The sequence below is a fragment of the Myripristis murdjan genome, chromosome 16 (genome assembly GCF_902150065.1).
Source record: "Myripristis murdjan chromosome 16, fMyrMur1.1, whole genome shotgun sequence".
Lineage (NCBI taxonomy): Eukaryota > Metazoa > Chordata > Actinopteri > Holocentriformes > Holocentridae > Myripristis > Myripristis murdjan.
This window is the reverse complement of record NC_043995.1, coordinates 10,672,501-10,689,263: the sequence shown is the minus strand read 5'-3', so window position 1 is coordinate 10,689,263 and position 16,763 is coordinate 10,672,501. Positions and strand designations below refer to the sequence as shown.

Here is a 16,763-nt window from a genome sequence, read left to right as displayed (position 1 = left end):
GAAGGTCTTACTCACAAGCCTTCAGTCACTCAGCATAGTTAAGTAAGTAAGGCTTTATTTATATAGCACCTCGCAAAACTGGAGGTTACAAAGTGCTTTGCATTAAAGTAAAAGATAAAAAAAAAACAATTAGATAAATAGCACAGTTAAAACAACAATCAAAACATAAGAGAATAATAAATGCAAAATATTTTGTGGAAGTATATAAAATAAGTTGTACATAGGGGTATTAAAAAAAAAAACAAAAACCTGAAAACAGCGAAATGTTTTAGTTTCGGCGGGGTGTTTAATCATGGGCCGGCAAAGAAGTGACCTTTTTGGGCGTACTGGCCACCACCATCTTGTTGGTGACCCCACCAGGCTCATAGTTTCCAACAACATCCATGTAACATCACAACACCCAGCGGGATGATTGGTTATGGGTCAGGATGGCAGTGACACTAGCCATATCCTCCTCACTCTCTCTCTCCCCCTCTACCTCCCCATGTCCCGTTGCCTGTCCAGTTTCCATCTTCCCCTCCCTGTCATGACTGTGCACCTTTGCCTGCACACCCTTGAGCCTCCCTTTGTCTTTCTTTTTTTCCATTTTCTCTGTCTGTTTTCTTTTCATCCTCGTTGGGGGTGTTAACACAATTTTTTGTCTGTTCCTTCAACCTTTCTTTTTTTATTCACTAGCAGCAGCCATCCGACCCCCCCATCACTCTGTTCATCCCCTCTTATTTGGTGCGTGCACCTGCTCCCCTATCCCTCTCTCCTCATCTCCATAGGGAATAGTGTGATTGAAATGTGTATGCATGACCTTGTGTATATGTACACACACACACACACACACACACACACACACACACACAAACGTACATACACACACTGACCCCAGGTGCTGTGTCTCCAATGTCTCTTGTATGATTTGGTTGTGGGTCAAATTTAGGCTGTCTTTCTCTCTTTCTCTCTCTCTCTCTTTCTCTCTCTCTTGCTCTGTCTCTCTCTCTCATACTCACACGCGCAAACACACACACACACACACACACACACACACACACACACACACACACACACAGACACAGACACAGACACACCGTACCTCTTGGATTAGATTTAGATGTATATATATATATATATATATATATATGTATAGATACACTACTCACAAAAAATTAGGGATATTTGGCTTTTGGGTGAAATTTATGGAAAATATAAAAAGTTCACGCTACAGTGATATTATATCATGAAAGTAGGGCATTTAAGTAGAAGCATACTCTGGTGATTTCCTCATCTCAAACAATTTCTTGAAACAAAAGCCAACAACAGTGGTGGATATACCACAACAAAAAATGTCAATGTCTCAAAAACTTGTCATGTGCCCTTGAGCATCAATTACAGCTTGACAACGACGTCTCATGCTGTTCACAAGTCGACTTATTGTCTGCTGAGGCATGGCATCCCACTCTTCTTGAAGGGCGGCCCTCAGGACATTGAGGTTCTGGGGTACAGAGCTCCAGCCTCTACACGGCGACTCAGCTGATCCCATAGGCTTTCTATGGGATTCAGGTCTGAGAAAGTGCAGGCCACCCCCATTTGAGGTACTCCAGTCTCCAGCAGCCGTTCCCTAATGACACGACCTCGATGAGCTGGAGCATCAAACACCTGATGTGAATTTTGCCATTAAATTCCTTGTTAGAAAACAGCAACTTGTGCAAAAAGTACTGAAACACTGAACAGTTGGACATGTGCATTCAAAAGTTTACAGAAGGTCACATTAAGTTCACCTGTAAAGGTTATAATGCATTTTAGGTTCATCCTGAAATTTCACCCGAAAGCCGAATATCCCTAACTTTTTGTGAGTAGTGTATATACACACACACACACACACACACACATGTATGTATATATATATATATATATATATATATATATATACACACACACAGTACAGTACAGGCCAAAAGTTTGGACACACCTTCTCATTCAATACGTTTTCTTTATTTTCATGACTATTTACATTGTAGATTCTAACTGAAGGAATCAAAACTATGAATGAACACATGTGGAGTTATGTACTTAACAAAAAAAAAAGGTGAAATAACTGAAAACATGTTTTATATTCTAGTTTCTTCAAAATAGCCACCCTTTGCTCTGATTACTGCTTCGCACACTCTTGGCATTCTCTCGATGAGCTTCAAGAGGTAGTCACCTGAAATGGTTTTCCAACAGTCTTGAAGGACTTCCCAGAGGTGTTTAGCACTTGTTGGCCCCTTTGCCTTCACTCTGCGGTCCAGCTCACCCCAAACCATCTCGACTGGATTCAGGTCCGGTGACTGTGGAGGCCAGGTCATCTGCCGCAGCACTCCATCACTCTCCTTCTTGGTCAAATAGCCCTTAAACAGCCTGGAGGTGTGTTTGGGGTCATTGTCCTGTTGAAAAATAAATGACGTTCCAACTAAACGCAAACCGATGGGATGGCATGTCGCTGCAGGATGCTGTGGTAGCCATGCTGGTTCAGTGTGCTTCAATTTTGAATAAATCCCCAACAGTGTCACCAGCAAAACACCCCCACACCATCACACCTCCTCCTCCATGCTTCACAGTGGGAACCAGGCATGTGGAATCCATCCGTTCGTTCATATATATATATATATATATATATATATATATATATATATATATATATATATATATGCGTGTGTATATATGTGTATATATGTATATATATTCATTTAATAGTTGGCGACTAATTGATTATTCGACATATTATTGCAGCTCTAGCTGGTACACACTCTGCAACAATGAATGATTGTACTAGTTGCAGTGTGTGTACTAATCAATATATTGATTAGTACACATTGATTAGTATTATATTATATCGATTATACTGCTACTAATAATGATACACTGCCGATTACCAGCTACATCAATTCATAATCAGTGTTGCCACTGTTGTGAATGTACAGTATTGTTTTTTCATTACCTCTGTTTTCTGCATTGCGCTTTTTGACAAATCTATTTGCTAAATGTCTCCTAGAAATACACATAGAAGTACTGCTTTAACTCCATTACCCTGTCTTTCTCTGCCTCTCTGTACTCTCACCTTCTTTCCTTCCTCCCATGTTTTTCTCCATCTTTCCTTTATCTGCAGTCTTGGGATTATTAGTAATATTGATCTGCTCTGTCCTGTCTTCACATACACCATGAGCCTAAGATAGACCTCTGCCCTCTAATGGAGGTGATAAAATGATTTATTACCAACATGTTCAGAACCCCCCCCCCCCCCCCCCCCCCCCCCCACACACACACACACACACACCAGGGTAGCTTATCTTCCAACCCCAATTCTTTTTCTGATAAAAGATAAGGTCAACAGTTCTTTTGCATATTCTGTTCTAACAACTTCTCAGTTTATTGCCGGAATGTCCATGCTATGCAAATTATAAACAAATCACGTTTCTGCCATTGGTTGGACTGCTATACCTAACAAATCTTATGCAAATTTTTATCTTTCAGAGAATGCCCAACAGCAGCATTTTCTGAATGGTTGGAATTTATGGGCAAGTAAGTGCTGAGTCACTGCGGGCTACCTAAGTTCTCACACAAATACAGACATGAATACACACACACCCGCTTCTACCTTGGGAGCCATGAATAGATAATGTAATAGCCTTGCCGGAAAGGGAATCTATCTCAAACTCCCATCATAGACTGCTGAATGTGTTTCCCTCTGTTTTTAATTTTCCTGGTCTCTCATCCTAAGACTTAAATGATAAATGTTAAGCTCGTATTCCATTCCTTGCAAGCCCTCCTTCATGAAATTGCAGTTTTCTTGTGAATCCCTAAGATAGAGGGGCTTTGCTGACATTTTATGTATAGTTTTTACATTTTGAAACAGGTCACATAGCCGAGAAAGAACAGGCGTTTAAGTTTGATCGGGTCCAAATGATTTGTGCATCTAGGTGTGGAAGAACAGAACTTTCTCTGTAAGCGCCTTACTATAATCCATTTCTTAAGAACTGTTTTTCTGTGGAAAACTCCCCTCGCTTGCTGACAATTTCAAAAGGAGGTGCAAATGAAACCATGGAGGCTAGTGATGGTTCATGTGAAGTGTTGTTGAAGAGAGAATGAATAGAAATTGCCTTAAAAAAAAACATACAAAAATAATCCCACTCAATAATCACTTATGAGCTACTAGAAGTGTGTGTTGGTGTGTGTATCTGCAGAGACCCTACCCTCTGCCTGGATTCGGGACTCGTCGGCCTTTGGGCAGTGGGTGTGTAGCTCCCAGCCAATAACAGTGTGCGGAGCCAGCTCAATAGCACGACCACGAAGAAACTACGAAAATGGCGAATCATGGCAAAAAGGAAATATAGCGAGGCCAAAACGGACAAAGCTTGTTCCACAACAAGAGTGAATCTGGGGTTTGCTTTCATCCAGCGGCGAGCAATGAAGGAGAGGATGAGGATGAAGAGTGATGCAGTATTGGCCTGTTTTCTGTTGAGCGGATAGACGCCGGCTGGTGGTTCACTTAGCCAGGGAGGAGGGGCCAAATGTGAATGTTGTGTTTACAAACCGCAACCGACAAACCCTACTCATTCTGCCTTTAAGGCAAGGCTTCTAATAAAGAAAAAAGTGTATGCAAAGACCGTGGTGACAGCTTTTTATGAAATTGGTTGATCAAGTCTTGGTAGCATTTATGGAGGTATGTTTGTTTTTTGTTTTCAGGACTTTTCTCCAGTGATTCCAGTGAACAGTTTCATGTAGATAAAACATTTTAAAGAGGTTCAAATGTGAATGTAGACGTCGATGTTTTACACTCCATTTTTTGAGATGTATGATGAACGCCATGAAGCATTATCTTGTAGAGGCGGACTTCTCTGGTGCATGTGTTTGATTTTAACTGCTGTTGTTGCAATACTTAAATATCTAATGAGCTGTTTGTTGTTGGTCTAAAATCAGGATTGAAATTTTTTTTTTACCTTCAGATAACATAGATGGCTTTTTGAAGGAACATATGGCTCGCTGGAAATGCATTGACAATGGAGAGGATTAACCCCTGATTAACCCCTTGAACCCCTTGAACATCATGTAGAACAGCTGTTCTACATGATGTTACATGATGTTCCAGGGGGTCCCCAGAAAAATGGGGATTATTAGCCTATAATGTCACTGTGATTTTGTTGACCTGGGAGTTAGCCCAATGAGAGAATGTATAAGAGTGACTATTCTGTTGATAGGTTTCTCACACTTCACTGTTGACAGTTATGGAAAAACTAAATATTTTCAGATGGGGGATCCCTGCCTCTACATTTTATCAAATACGGCCTGATGTTTTTCAGTTTGGGGCTTCTTGACACCAAAAAAGTTGAGAACCACTGAAATAGAGAATATCTAGATGTCTAGATATCTAGATATATATATATATATTTTTGCATCCTTTCATACAGCCTTCCCTGTAGTTCAGCAGGACATATTTGGTATCTGTGGAAACCTGAAGGTCTCCACTAGAATTTACAGTCATGTTCTGTGGCTTTGAACAGAGCTTGGCTGCCCAGCATGCATTTGCAATGATGAACACACCATTGGGAGTGGGAAGGTTGAAGAGGTTATTCTTCAGGGGCAATTTCCTGCTCTTTCCTACCAGTTTAGATAGCTTAGCCAGATCCCATGTTTTTCCCAAACTGCTGATTTAGTGTTAGTCTCAGCTGTAGCTCCATATTTTAACCACTTTGTTTATATGCTACGGTAAACTTGGGAAAACGGTAATTGTGTACACTGCCACACTTTCATTTACACTCCCACTTTAAATATTTCCTCTGTAGCCACTGTTTCCTGCCAGAACAGCATCTAGCTCTCAGGCTCAATAAAACAAACACACCCAGCTCCCCAGCGGGGGCCAGATATCTCTCTACATTTACCCCAACACTTTTAGTGCAGTAAAACAAACACAACTGCTCAGAGAAGCCCTTGCTCCACAGCTGCAGCCCTGGGGCCCAAACTGTAGTGCTTCATGTGACCCTAAACTACTTTGAAAACAAACACACCACCCAGTCTGTGGCTGGCTCAAAGCTAATACTGCTGCCTTCTAGTGAAAAGTAAAATTGAGAGGCAGGGAGTTTGCACAAAAGTGATCAAAGCTGTAATTTCAATGCATAAGACAAAGTGAGCATTCAGAGTACTGAAGGGTTGGTTCTGTCATCTGTGCATTCTTTGGTGTTTTGCCAGGAGATTAAGTCTCAAAATGTTAAACGCCTACTGCACTCCACTACCAGCTCAGTGGTAGAATGGGCATTTGGACCAAGGCAGCAATGGCCCAGCTTCCAGGAAGAAAAAGGGTTGACCATGCCATCATACATCATACGTAGAGCAGGGTGTTGGGCACATGTTCTATGGTGTGTTTTATCCACTTAATGTAAAGAAGACTGGCCAGAATGTTTTCACCAACCAAGTTTTATAATATTGTATATCTGAATAGGGCAAATTTATATTTTGAATGTTCTTTTAGGTTATTTTTTGTTGAGTAGTTGAAATTGTGGAAACACTTTAGACTCAGCTGACAAAGTGTAGAATAATCCCAGAGTTTCATAGCAACTTGAGAGAATCATTTAACACTCAAATACGTACCTATTCAGCACTTTTTTCAAGTTAGCCTAAACCGTCCCTTTGCAATTCAATTGCAAATTTACATATTTTATACGATATCATTAGACCAGACTACACAGGCACAGGAAAGTTGTTAAGCCCCAAATGATGAGCACAGTCATCTGTAAGACTTGTCCCAGTTGAAAAGTTAAAAATAGTCAAACTGTGGAATCTGGGCTAAAAGAAACTTAAAAATAGAAATGTCCGAACAGTGGAACCATGGCATTTGTGTTCTTTCAGACTTTGGTTTCACTGTTAAGCCCTGGTCTCGCTCTTGTTTTCAGCAGACAGCTGCTAGATGGTTAGAGCAACAGTAAGATGAATGGAAGGCTGAAATAATAAAACTAGGAGTGGTCTGCTAAAATGCCCATGGTGTTGTGAAGAAGCTTTGTGTCTGCTCTCTCTCTCTCTCTCTCTCTCTCTCTCTCCCTCCCTCCCCCTCCCTCTCTTTTTCTCTCTCTCACTCTCTCTGTCTGTCTCTCTGTCTCTCTCTCAGATGCAGGATGTCACTCAGATTGATAAATGCGTGTGTGTGGTACAGTAAATGTGTGTGCATGTATTCAGACTGCATTCCCTAGTTTTGTTGACTGTTTGCCAGTAGATACAGTCGGTTTGTGTTTGTCTGTGCAGAAGCCTGTGTATCTGTCTTTACTGTGTGTGTGTGTGTGTGTGTGTGTGTGTGTGTGTGTGGTGTGTGTACCTTGACTGTGGGTTACATTGATGGAGAGCTTTTTATTGTTGTTGTTGAAAACCTCCCCCAGGACAGAGGGGGCAGAGCAACCACACAGCTGAGACCACTCCCACTAGTCCCACTAGTGAGTGAGTGAGTGAGTGTGTGTGTGTGTGTGTTAGACTGCATGAGAGAGTGAGTTCAGCTGGCAAAGGGTGCATATTATACCTATCTTCACTCGTATATACGCACACACGGACATTTTGGCTTTAGGACTTGACATTATTGTTTGTATGTATCGTCTCACCCAAGTGGAATGTAAAGCCTCCACAACCCACACAAACAAACAGTGATGTGTTTTTCTGGTGAAAACTCAAGCAGATTTATTATCTCATATCTGAGTACAACAGTTGTTGTTCATTTTCACTCTAAATTCAAACTGGAATTGGAGAGGTCTGTAAAATTCTTTGATGAAATGTGCAAATATGCTGATGTTACTCACCAGTTATCCTCAGTTGTGATGAATGTTTTGGCTTCATTTATCCAAACTGCAGATATTTGCATGTGGGAAGCAGGCATTGATTGTTCAGCCAATAAGATGAGGAAAGTCTTTTGACTTTATTTGGGTGATGTTGAGCATTAATTGATGGATAGTGTTTGACCTTCACATTTTGTCCTTGGCCTGTGTGTGTGTGTGTGTGTTTTGTTGAAAGAAAGGGAGTGTTGACAGAATGGGAGAGAGTAAGTGCTGAGGCCAAGCAAGGTGTGGTAGGTCATCTCCCCTCTCTCTGCATGCTGTGACCTGCTGTTTGTGTGTGTGTGTGTGTGTGTGTGTGTGTGTGTGTGTGTGTGTGTGTGTGTGTGTGTGTGTGTGTGTGTGTATTGAAAGCCACTGTGGGGTGTTGCTTGACTAATTGACTAATGCAGGCAGTGCAGTGTGTGTTGGGGGTGTGTGTGTATGCTTGACTGCAATGGGGAGAGTGAATACTAAGTGAAATATCTGGTTCAACGTGGCGTAAAGGAGCTAGCTTTACACCACCGCTGTGCTGTGTGTATGTGAGTGTCTGTGTCTGTGTTTGTGTGTGTGTGACACAGCTCTCCTGGCAGTGCCATGCAAGGCCTGCCACTATCGCCTCGAGTAGCAGCTGAGCTTGGCATCACAAGACACCACACGTGTGTGTGTGTGTGTGTGTGTGTGTGTGTGTGTGTGTGTGTGTGTGTGTGTGTACCAGTAGTAATTTGTGCATCATCCCAGATACTTGGAGCCAGATATGTCTTTGCTTGTGTTTGTGACAGATACAGTTAAATGAACAGTTTACTTAAAAATAGTAATATTTAAATGAGTAAAAATAGGCATACAGAAACAGGGATAATCTCTCTCCCTCTCTGTGTCTGTGTGTGTATGTGTGTGTGTTTTTCCATAGAAAACCCTTCAGAAGCAGACCTGTGGTTGCTGAACAGCTGCACAGTGAAAAACCCTGCGGAGGACCACTTCAGAAACTCCATCAAGTACTGAGACACACTAAATGCATACATGTTTTCTGTCTTACACACACGTAAACACTTTTGTGCTGTTTCTCACACATACACACGCGCGCACACACACACACACACACACACACACACACACACACAATACTTTAAGACCATATCAGAGGCTTCACTAAATTGTGTGTTTATCTTCACAATCTCTCCTGTTTGGCCTTTTTCAGTTATTAGTTCATTTGTCTGGCACACTTGCATTTTTCAGCTCTCATTCCAGTCAAGCCTGTTAGCCATTTTGATATTGCTGGATTTTTTTCTGTTTATCAACAGATAACATTTTTATCACATTGGTGTGGCCTTCAAGAGCCAAATTCAGACAGCGCTAATGTATGTGAATCACTTCACTCCATTATACCCGGTCACTATGAAACCTTGTCTTCACAATGTAAGACACATTACACAAAAAATCTAATTGCACTATCAATGGACACATTGAAGTTGTGATGGCAGGTTGCTGGTAGCCCAGAGTTAATAGGCAGGCAGCTGATCAGCTGGCGCTTTAAGAGATGAGATTATTCAGTGGGACCCTATGAGTTTTGTGCAGTTTTGGCTTACTTTCTCACTTAATTGCTTAATTTGTGTAGGGCTCAGGTTGAGTGGTGCTTGAATTGTCATTTTTTTTTTCTTTGGAAGAGCCAGAAAGCAGCACTATTTGCTTCAATTTGTTTATTAATCCTGTAATCCAGTCTCAGCAGCTGTTGGCCTGTTTGATAAGTTATATTACAGCCTGTAACAGGCTGTAACGGCTCTAAAGTTATGTTATATAGGGTGCTTTTCCATTACATAGTATCTGCTCTACTTGCTTTTGGTACCAGTTAGTTTTCTGGATTTTGTTTTCCATTGCATAGTATCCGCACACAGTGAAGCCCTGCCAGTCGCTTGTGGGCATGTTGATTAGTTTTTCTTCCCTTCTCCAGCAGAGTCCCATGTGAGTGTTTTGTTTAAAAAAACAAAACAAAAAATCAACACCACCAACTCAAAATGGCTACTTCACATGAACAATTTTAGTGTAATTAAGAAATTTGCCTAATTTTTTTTTTTTTTTTTTTTTTTTTTTTTTAATAGATGGATAGATTATCAGCTATGACACATCATCAATGAGTCTTTTTTTGGTATTTCCAAGTTGTAAACAGTGACTGGTGGGGCTTCAGTGTTCAGTTTCTCTCTGACCAATCAATGATCTGCAGGGTTTCACGTCGCCTTTAAGTATCTGCTCAGCTCGCTCAGTCGTACCAAAAATAGTGGCCAGCACCAGGTGCTATCTCTAACTTTTACATAGTGGAAAACAAAAAAAAAAGGGGTAGAGCCGATAATGCAATTTCCCCAGTTTCCCCACAGGGATCAATACAATATTTGTGATTCTGATTTTGATTGTGGTTCTGAAAAGGGGCTACAGACAGCAGCCTATTATGGTACCATTTGGTCCTCTTGATTCCAGTCTCTCTGTGAATGAGACTCTTCTCCACTGTCACACTGTATCAGAGACTATCAGATCATGAGGGGACAAATATTTCATATCAGATCTTGTGGACATTTTGTGGACACATTGATTGCTGCCTATTTCCAGCTCAAGAAGATTTTCAAGTATAGGTCGGTTTGGGCTCCAAAATTTAGTTAAGTTCTCCGTGCTTCACTGCGTAGCTGAATGTTTTACCTATGGTCCATATGGATACAGCAACTCCCTCGGCCAAAAACGTCTTCCTCTTTCCCCCCTTTTCCATCCGTCATCATCTCTGCCTTCCAGTCTGTCCAGTCTGAAGCATTGGCAATTCAAATGTGATGAAGAGAAAGAGAAGGTGCACGTTTTCTGCTATTTGCACTCCCCCCATGTTAGTTTCAACCAACACACAGTTTCACTGGTTGCTCAACACACCATTGAGAACACATGGACCCATACACACGCGCACACATACAGATTTGCATAAAATCAGAGAAATTAAGGTAGTGGCTGTTTTGCATTTTGATTATTTCCTCTTCATCAGGGGCACAGAGGCCTGGTGGGTGGGTGACTGAGTGAGTGACTGCTTGTGTGTAAGATCATGATTTATGCCAGTGATAACTGTCTTAACCCTTGCTTGCTGCTTTCGCTCTGAACTCCATCACATCCATCATCTTTTTATAGATAGTTACTGAGCATTTCAATATGACAATAAAACAAGACACACACTTTTAAAAATGAACTTGGAATGTATTGATAGAGGGAATGGAAAAAAATAGTCGATTTGTTGTATTGAAATGCTGATTCTGAGTCGACTCTGGAAATTGTGAGTCAAGTACAGTCGTACATCATACCAGCCAGGACGTTTTGAAGAGATACATGTGGCTGAGGCTGAATTTTGAAATTCTTTTGTCACTGTCATGGTGGAGGAGTCAGTTCAATTCAGTTAACTTGATGTTCCTGAAAACATATTAATCTTGTTTCTCAGTCATGTAAAATCAAAATTATTTCTTAGCACCGGCCTGGCAGAGTGATTTTGAAATTTGAAACATTGTTTTATTATAAATTGTGTGGGGCTGTTTTTAATTGGATATGATAATGTGATGATGATGATTAAGGAAAAAAATACAATAAATGAATACTTGCAAGGCAAATATGGAGAACTTCATAAGTAAACGTTTTATTTTTCTGAAATTTCCTCTCAGTGCTGCTGGTTTGATTAGTGTTATATTATTACATTTAAAACTCGACTGGTGACTGCATCAATTTAAAAGCCACTCCATGGCATCTGTAACTATATGTTGTTGCTAACTTTCCTCAGCCATTTATTTCTTTTAGTTCTCTGGTTATCCAAATTGAGTGTTTGCACACATCGCACATCACTCTGGCTGCTCCAAGCATTAGAGAAAATGAGGAAAGAGCATTAAATTAAATGGTCCTGACTTGAAATAATCAGTTTGTGTACATTTGGACACCTTGAAAGGCATCTTGTCTTATTGAGCACTGAGCTGCAACAGGACAGTTGTCTGACATGACTGAATGGACTAATTTCAGGCTTTTTAGTTGGTCGGCTCTTAGACACGATTTGCATTTTTTTTGCTAAGTGCAGGAAGGAGCAATTTGTCACATTTTGCATTGTGAACGTGTGACTGAATCATCAAAACAGAACAACTTGTTGGAAGGAAACGTTGTGGTTTCAAGACTGAACAATTTCCCTTGGCCAACCTAATCAGTGCAATCTCCCAGGCTTTCTCTGTCCCGCCTCCCCCTCACACTCTTTCTGACTGTATCACTCCCTTTTTATCATGCCAATTTTTATCGGAAGTTTTTGATTTGAAATGTGCAAGATAAAACACTCCAACTCTGAGAATTTTCAATAGTTTTTCTTTGCCTGGAAATAACCCTGCTGTAATGCTAATGTAATTAATGTGCTATTCACTAGTAAGGACACACACACCCACCCACACAAGTAAATGTTTCAGAGAGACTGAAAATGCCAGCTAAACTCATACAAAATGTCCTTCCATTTCTTTTTCCTTTGGCTTTTTTTTTTTTTTTTTTTTTTTACATGAGATTAAGATAGAGAAACAGAGACAGACAGGGAGGAGGGAGAGAGGAAGGAAAAAAAAACAAGAGGGTGGCAGGCACACGGGCTGCCTCGCGCTCGGTCACACGCTGGCCTTCACGTCTGCACCTCCTGGTACCACACACACACACACACACACACGCTTGCACAGGCTGGCACATGATGTCTACAAGTCTTAAAAATGTCTCTATCTAACATTGAGGCCTTAAAATGTCTGAAATATTGTTTAATGGCACATTTAAAACCCTCAATTTAGTTTTATTAACATTTTTTCAACCCTTAGTGTGCAGGCTTTTGAGTGGAGTATCAGTCTAAGCACACTGAGCTAATGTATATTCTGATAGGGTCTTTTATTTTCATTTTCACTTTCACTTTTTTGCAGAATTGTTCTTGTTTTTCATTCTAACTCGCATTAAAATGTGTGCTGTATATTTGTGTATCTCAAAATTAAAACCATATCTCACATAAACCTGTTGCTTTCTGTTGCAAAGAGGATGTTGCTCTTCCTCTCGCCTCTCGCCTGTGTATTTGTTTTGAAATGCAAGAGGGAAAAGAGCCCATAACAGCCCTTGTCGACGGATGGTATGCACTCCCGTGAAGTAAATGAGAAGTTCAAACTTATCACTAAGAATAGTGCAATTACAATAAAACCTGTGGTGAGGGTAATTATGCCAGTGTGCCAGAATGGATGTGGTAATGATTTACAAATGTTACAATGCCACACCTTTATAAAGTCTCACTGTATGTTAAACTCGCTGAACTCGCGGATACCCCGTGGTACAGTTTGCAGGCACACAATATTCCAGGCCACACCTTTTTCTTCCAGGCCAGTGCTCTGCCAACTGCTGTCACTACCAATATGTGTGTTGGTCTCACCTCTCTGCCTCGAAGCAGAGTGGCTCAGAGAGGTGAGCGGAGGCCTTGGCAGCATGCTTTAACTAACACGCTGTGCTAGGCTGTGCTGCTCTGCTTTATGTGCTTAACACACTCTCGTTAATAAAGGAGAGTGCCGCTGGCCAGGCTGTTTAGCTTTGTCAGAACACAAAGTTAATGTTAAAGGAGATGAAGTTGCCAGACCACCCTCTATGCTGGAGGATTTCTTTAATTTACTATTAATCCCAGCAGAGACGAAGGGAGGGAACCTGTATCAACAGGAAACAATATTACAGTGGATTTCCAACTTAAAAGGATATTCCACCCTATACGATGTGTGTGATATATTTTCCACTTAAGGTTTGTGCAGTCTGGTGGATGATATCATAATAATGTATTTGTGTGTTAGAATAAAGACTATGTTTTGTTTTCTTTCGGCCTATGGAATAAGCTCGACTCCTGCATATGTCATGGAGAGTGCGGATTGGGCCGCATATTTTTGTCCGAACCCGACCTGAGCCTGAAAGCACCGTAACCGAGCCGAATCTGTCCGAGCCTGAGATTTTGCTTGTCCTCCATTGCTAGGTTACATTTTCCGCCTGAAGTAGCCTACATGGTGCATCATCACGTAAACTTCAGCACAGCACAGGAAGTTGCCCAGAGCAGACAGTAGGTCCATCATTTTTCACTGAAATAACGCCGACGTGACCAAACCTCACCCGAACCTCACCTGAATCCAAACATTATTTCAAAATTTTTGTCCAAACCCGGGTCCTGATGAGCCCAGGTTGGGTATCCACACTCTAATGTCATGGATGTGTCATGTGTCCTAGGTCACATTTCACATCTGCTGTGTGTATTCTGGTTGAATTTAACCCTGGTGCGTTCAACCCCCTGTGTTCAGTTCCATTGGGTAGATGACAACGTCCTAATTGAACCTTGTTACACACCAAATATTTGAACCTGAGTTTACTTGAAAGAGGTGGTCTCAGATCAGCAACCTGTGGGAGGGTTATTGGAGTTTTGGTCTTGTATGCTTCCAACCATTGACAACTGTTTTTTTTTTTTTATTTTTTTTTTTTTTTATCTTTTAGCAGCTGGGGCTGGATTTCTTTTTAAGGTGGCAGCTGCCACCCCATGCCATCCCTTAGGTTCACTATTGTCAAGGCCACTGTGAAGCTTATATTGTCACGCAGTCCCTGATTCCTGCTGTGTGTTTGTGTGTGTGGTAGTGTGTAAAACAAATCCTCTCCTCTCCCCTGGCTGTGACATGTGGGACATCATGTGCTGCATACACACAAACAATTACATACATACAAACATGCACATAACTAACAGTCAGTGTCCTAGATGACTCCTAAATGACTTAAGGGGTTTTAAATGGAAGCAGTGGGGCTTTCACCAGCCTTCTATCATGGCTAGGAGAGAGGCAAAGAAAAGGCAGTTTATTACTTCTGGAGAACTGGGGCCTCGCTGGCATCCATGCCAAGTAGGTGGGATGAGGAGCGGTGGGTATCTGTGTCTTTGTGTGTCTGTATTGTTTTCTTTTACTGGCAGTGTGTGTGTGTTTATTTGGGGGCATGGTCAGGTGTACAAAGGGCTGGGCTGTGTGTGAGACAGAGTGATATGAGTGGGGAGGCGGATGAAGCTTTAGCCAGTGAGGGATTGGATCTTCATTTGAATCATCGGACATTGCTTCTTAAAAATCCAAGATCTGTCTTTTTAATTATGCCCATTTTCAGTGGATGTTTGAAGATTTTTGCTCCATGTTATTTGCAGTTTGCCTCCCGTCCTACAAATGTCTGAACTACTGGCCCAAGGAAACTTAGTTGACCAAATCACCAAGTGTTTTGAAAGAATGAACCAGTGCTGTCAAAACATAAAGTCAGATGTCTTGATGCATTTTGGATTTAAAAAACATGACTGGTAAGAGGAGTTGGACAACAGTAAAGCTTTATGTAAGCTGTACTTTACTGTACCAAGGGATTGGCTTATATTGATTTTTCAGGGCTGATACCATATACAGTATTGGGCTGATCATTTGCCGTAAATTAGAAAATTGCAGTGTCAAAATTTACATTATTAGAAACACTGGTGAAAACCTTGCTTCGAATTAACATATGTTTAATTAACATTATTAGCAAAAATAAATAAATAAATAAAATCATGTTTCTAAAGTTCATTTAAGTGATGTTGGATCAGACACTTGTGGTTAGTTTGACAACCTTAATGTGCTATTATTAAATTAATGCTGAACTCCTGAATAAAGTTGAACTTTGGCCCACTTTTGACCCTTAACCCCCTGTGATGCAGCCTATGTTGCCAGCAGCAAGCCTCTTGAATACTGATTGCAGACAAAATGAATGGTAAGACAACCTGTGGCCTTCTGGATGGCAAGTTTTATTTCAAGAAGATTCCTGGTGGATTTGTGGACAGAAATGAAGTCATGGACAAACTGCAACACTGAAATGTTGCTCTGTCCGCACACTGTCAGGTTAAAATATATAAATGACAAACCTGTTTGTCATTTGTCTGTTGTAGCAGTGTGTAAAGCAGTGGTGCTGGTCTGTGCTGTCAGGCCACACTTGGGTAGTCTATAAGGGGCAAATTTGTCAACGCAGCAAATCTGAGCAATGCAGTCACTAAATGGATTTCCATGGACTGTCGGCCAGTCAACATTATTGAAGACAACTGCCCAAGAAACATCAGATTACACCTTGAAGAGAAACAGTTATTTCCAAAATAGACTATACAGCAGTGAAAGGTTGAGCAAGCAATTTAACACATTTTCACCTGTGGCATTTTGCCTCTGCTCCTTTAAACTACTGCCCCCAGTCTTTTGGTGTAAAATTATCCCTTATCATAATTTCCTTCAGCATGCAGAGGTGAGTGGCCATGCATGGCTGGACTCTTAACAAGGGAGCGAGGTTGGATCCCTTCCAGTTTCTTGTTTTCGAGTGACAGCAGCCTCTGCCCCGCTGTTCACTCCTTCAACTGGAGCGCTGCATCAGGAGCTCGCTCAGTAGCAAAAATGCTAATAGATTGGCTCCTGAATGCTAAAAAGTCAATTAGTATGGATATTTGGCAGTGCATGTGCGTGCGTTTGAGATGCCTGAAATCTATAGCGTAATTCAATGTCAGAGACCTCTCAAATCAATGAACGCAGAATGCATAAGAGAAACAGTTGCTCAACAGCATGTAATTAAACCGCTTTGTGTGTGTATGCGTGTGTTTGTGTGTGCGGTTTCTACCCTTGGCTGTCTCCGGTAATTTGTATGATCAAGGGAGTGTGTGCTTAACGAATTAGAACCCAACTTGGAGTTCTGTACTTCTGTTTTCAAAATACACCAATTCCCACACTGTATTTACATTCATTTCAATATGCTGTTAATATTCATGAACCAGCCGTAAGAAAGGGGAAAAAAAATCATTAATGTTAATTGAAAAGGGACACGCAACACACAGATTGAACTCTTGGAATAAGTCCAGCGTGTATGTGCCGTGTTTATACTGTACATTTACAG

General features: G+C 41.1%; 1 protein-coding gene across 1 annotated transcript in view; it reads left to right on the top strand.

The window, feature by feature from the left end:
- Positions 1-16,763, top strand: part of cdkal1 (CDK5 regulatory subunit associated protein 1-like 1) — a 318,909-nt gene that overhangs the window by 41,045 nt on the left and 261,101 nt on the right. Inside the window, exon 4 of the mRNA XM_030072443.1 lies at positions 8,722-8,806. Within this exon, the coding sequence (XP_029928303.1) occupies positions 8,722-8,806 (85 nt within the window). The remainder of the gene's footprint in view (positions 1-8,721; positions 8,807-16,763) is intronic.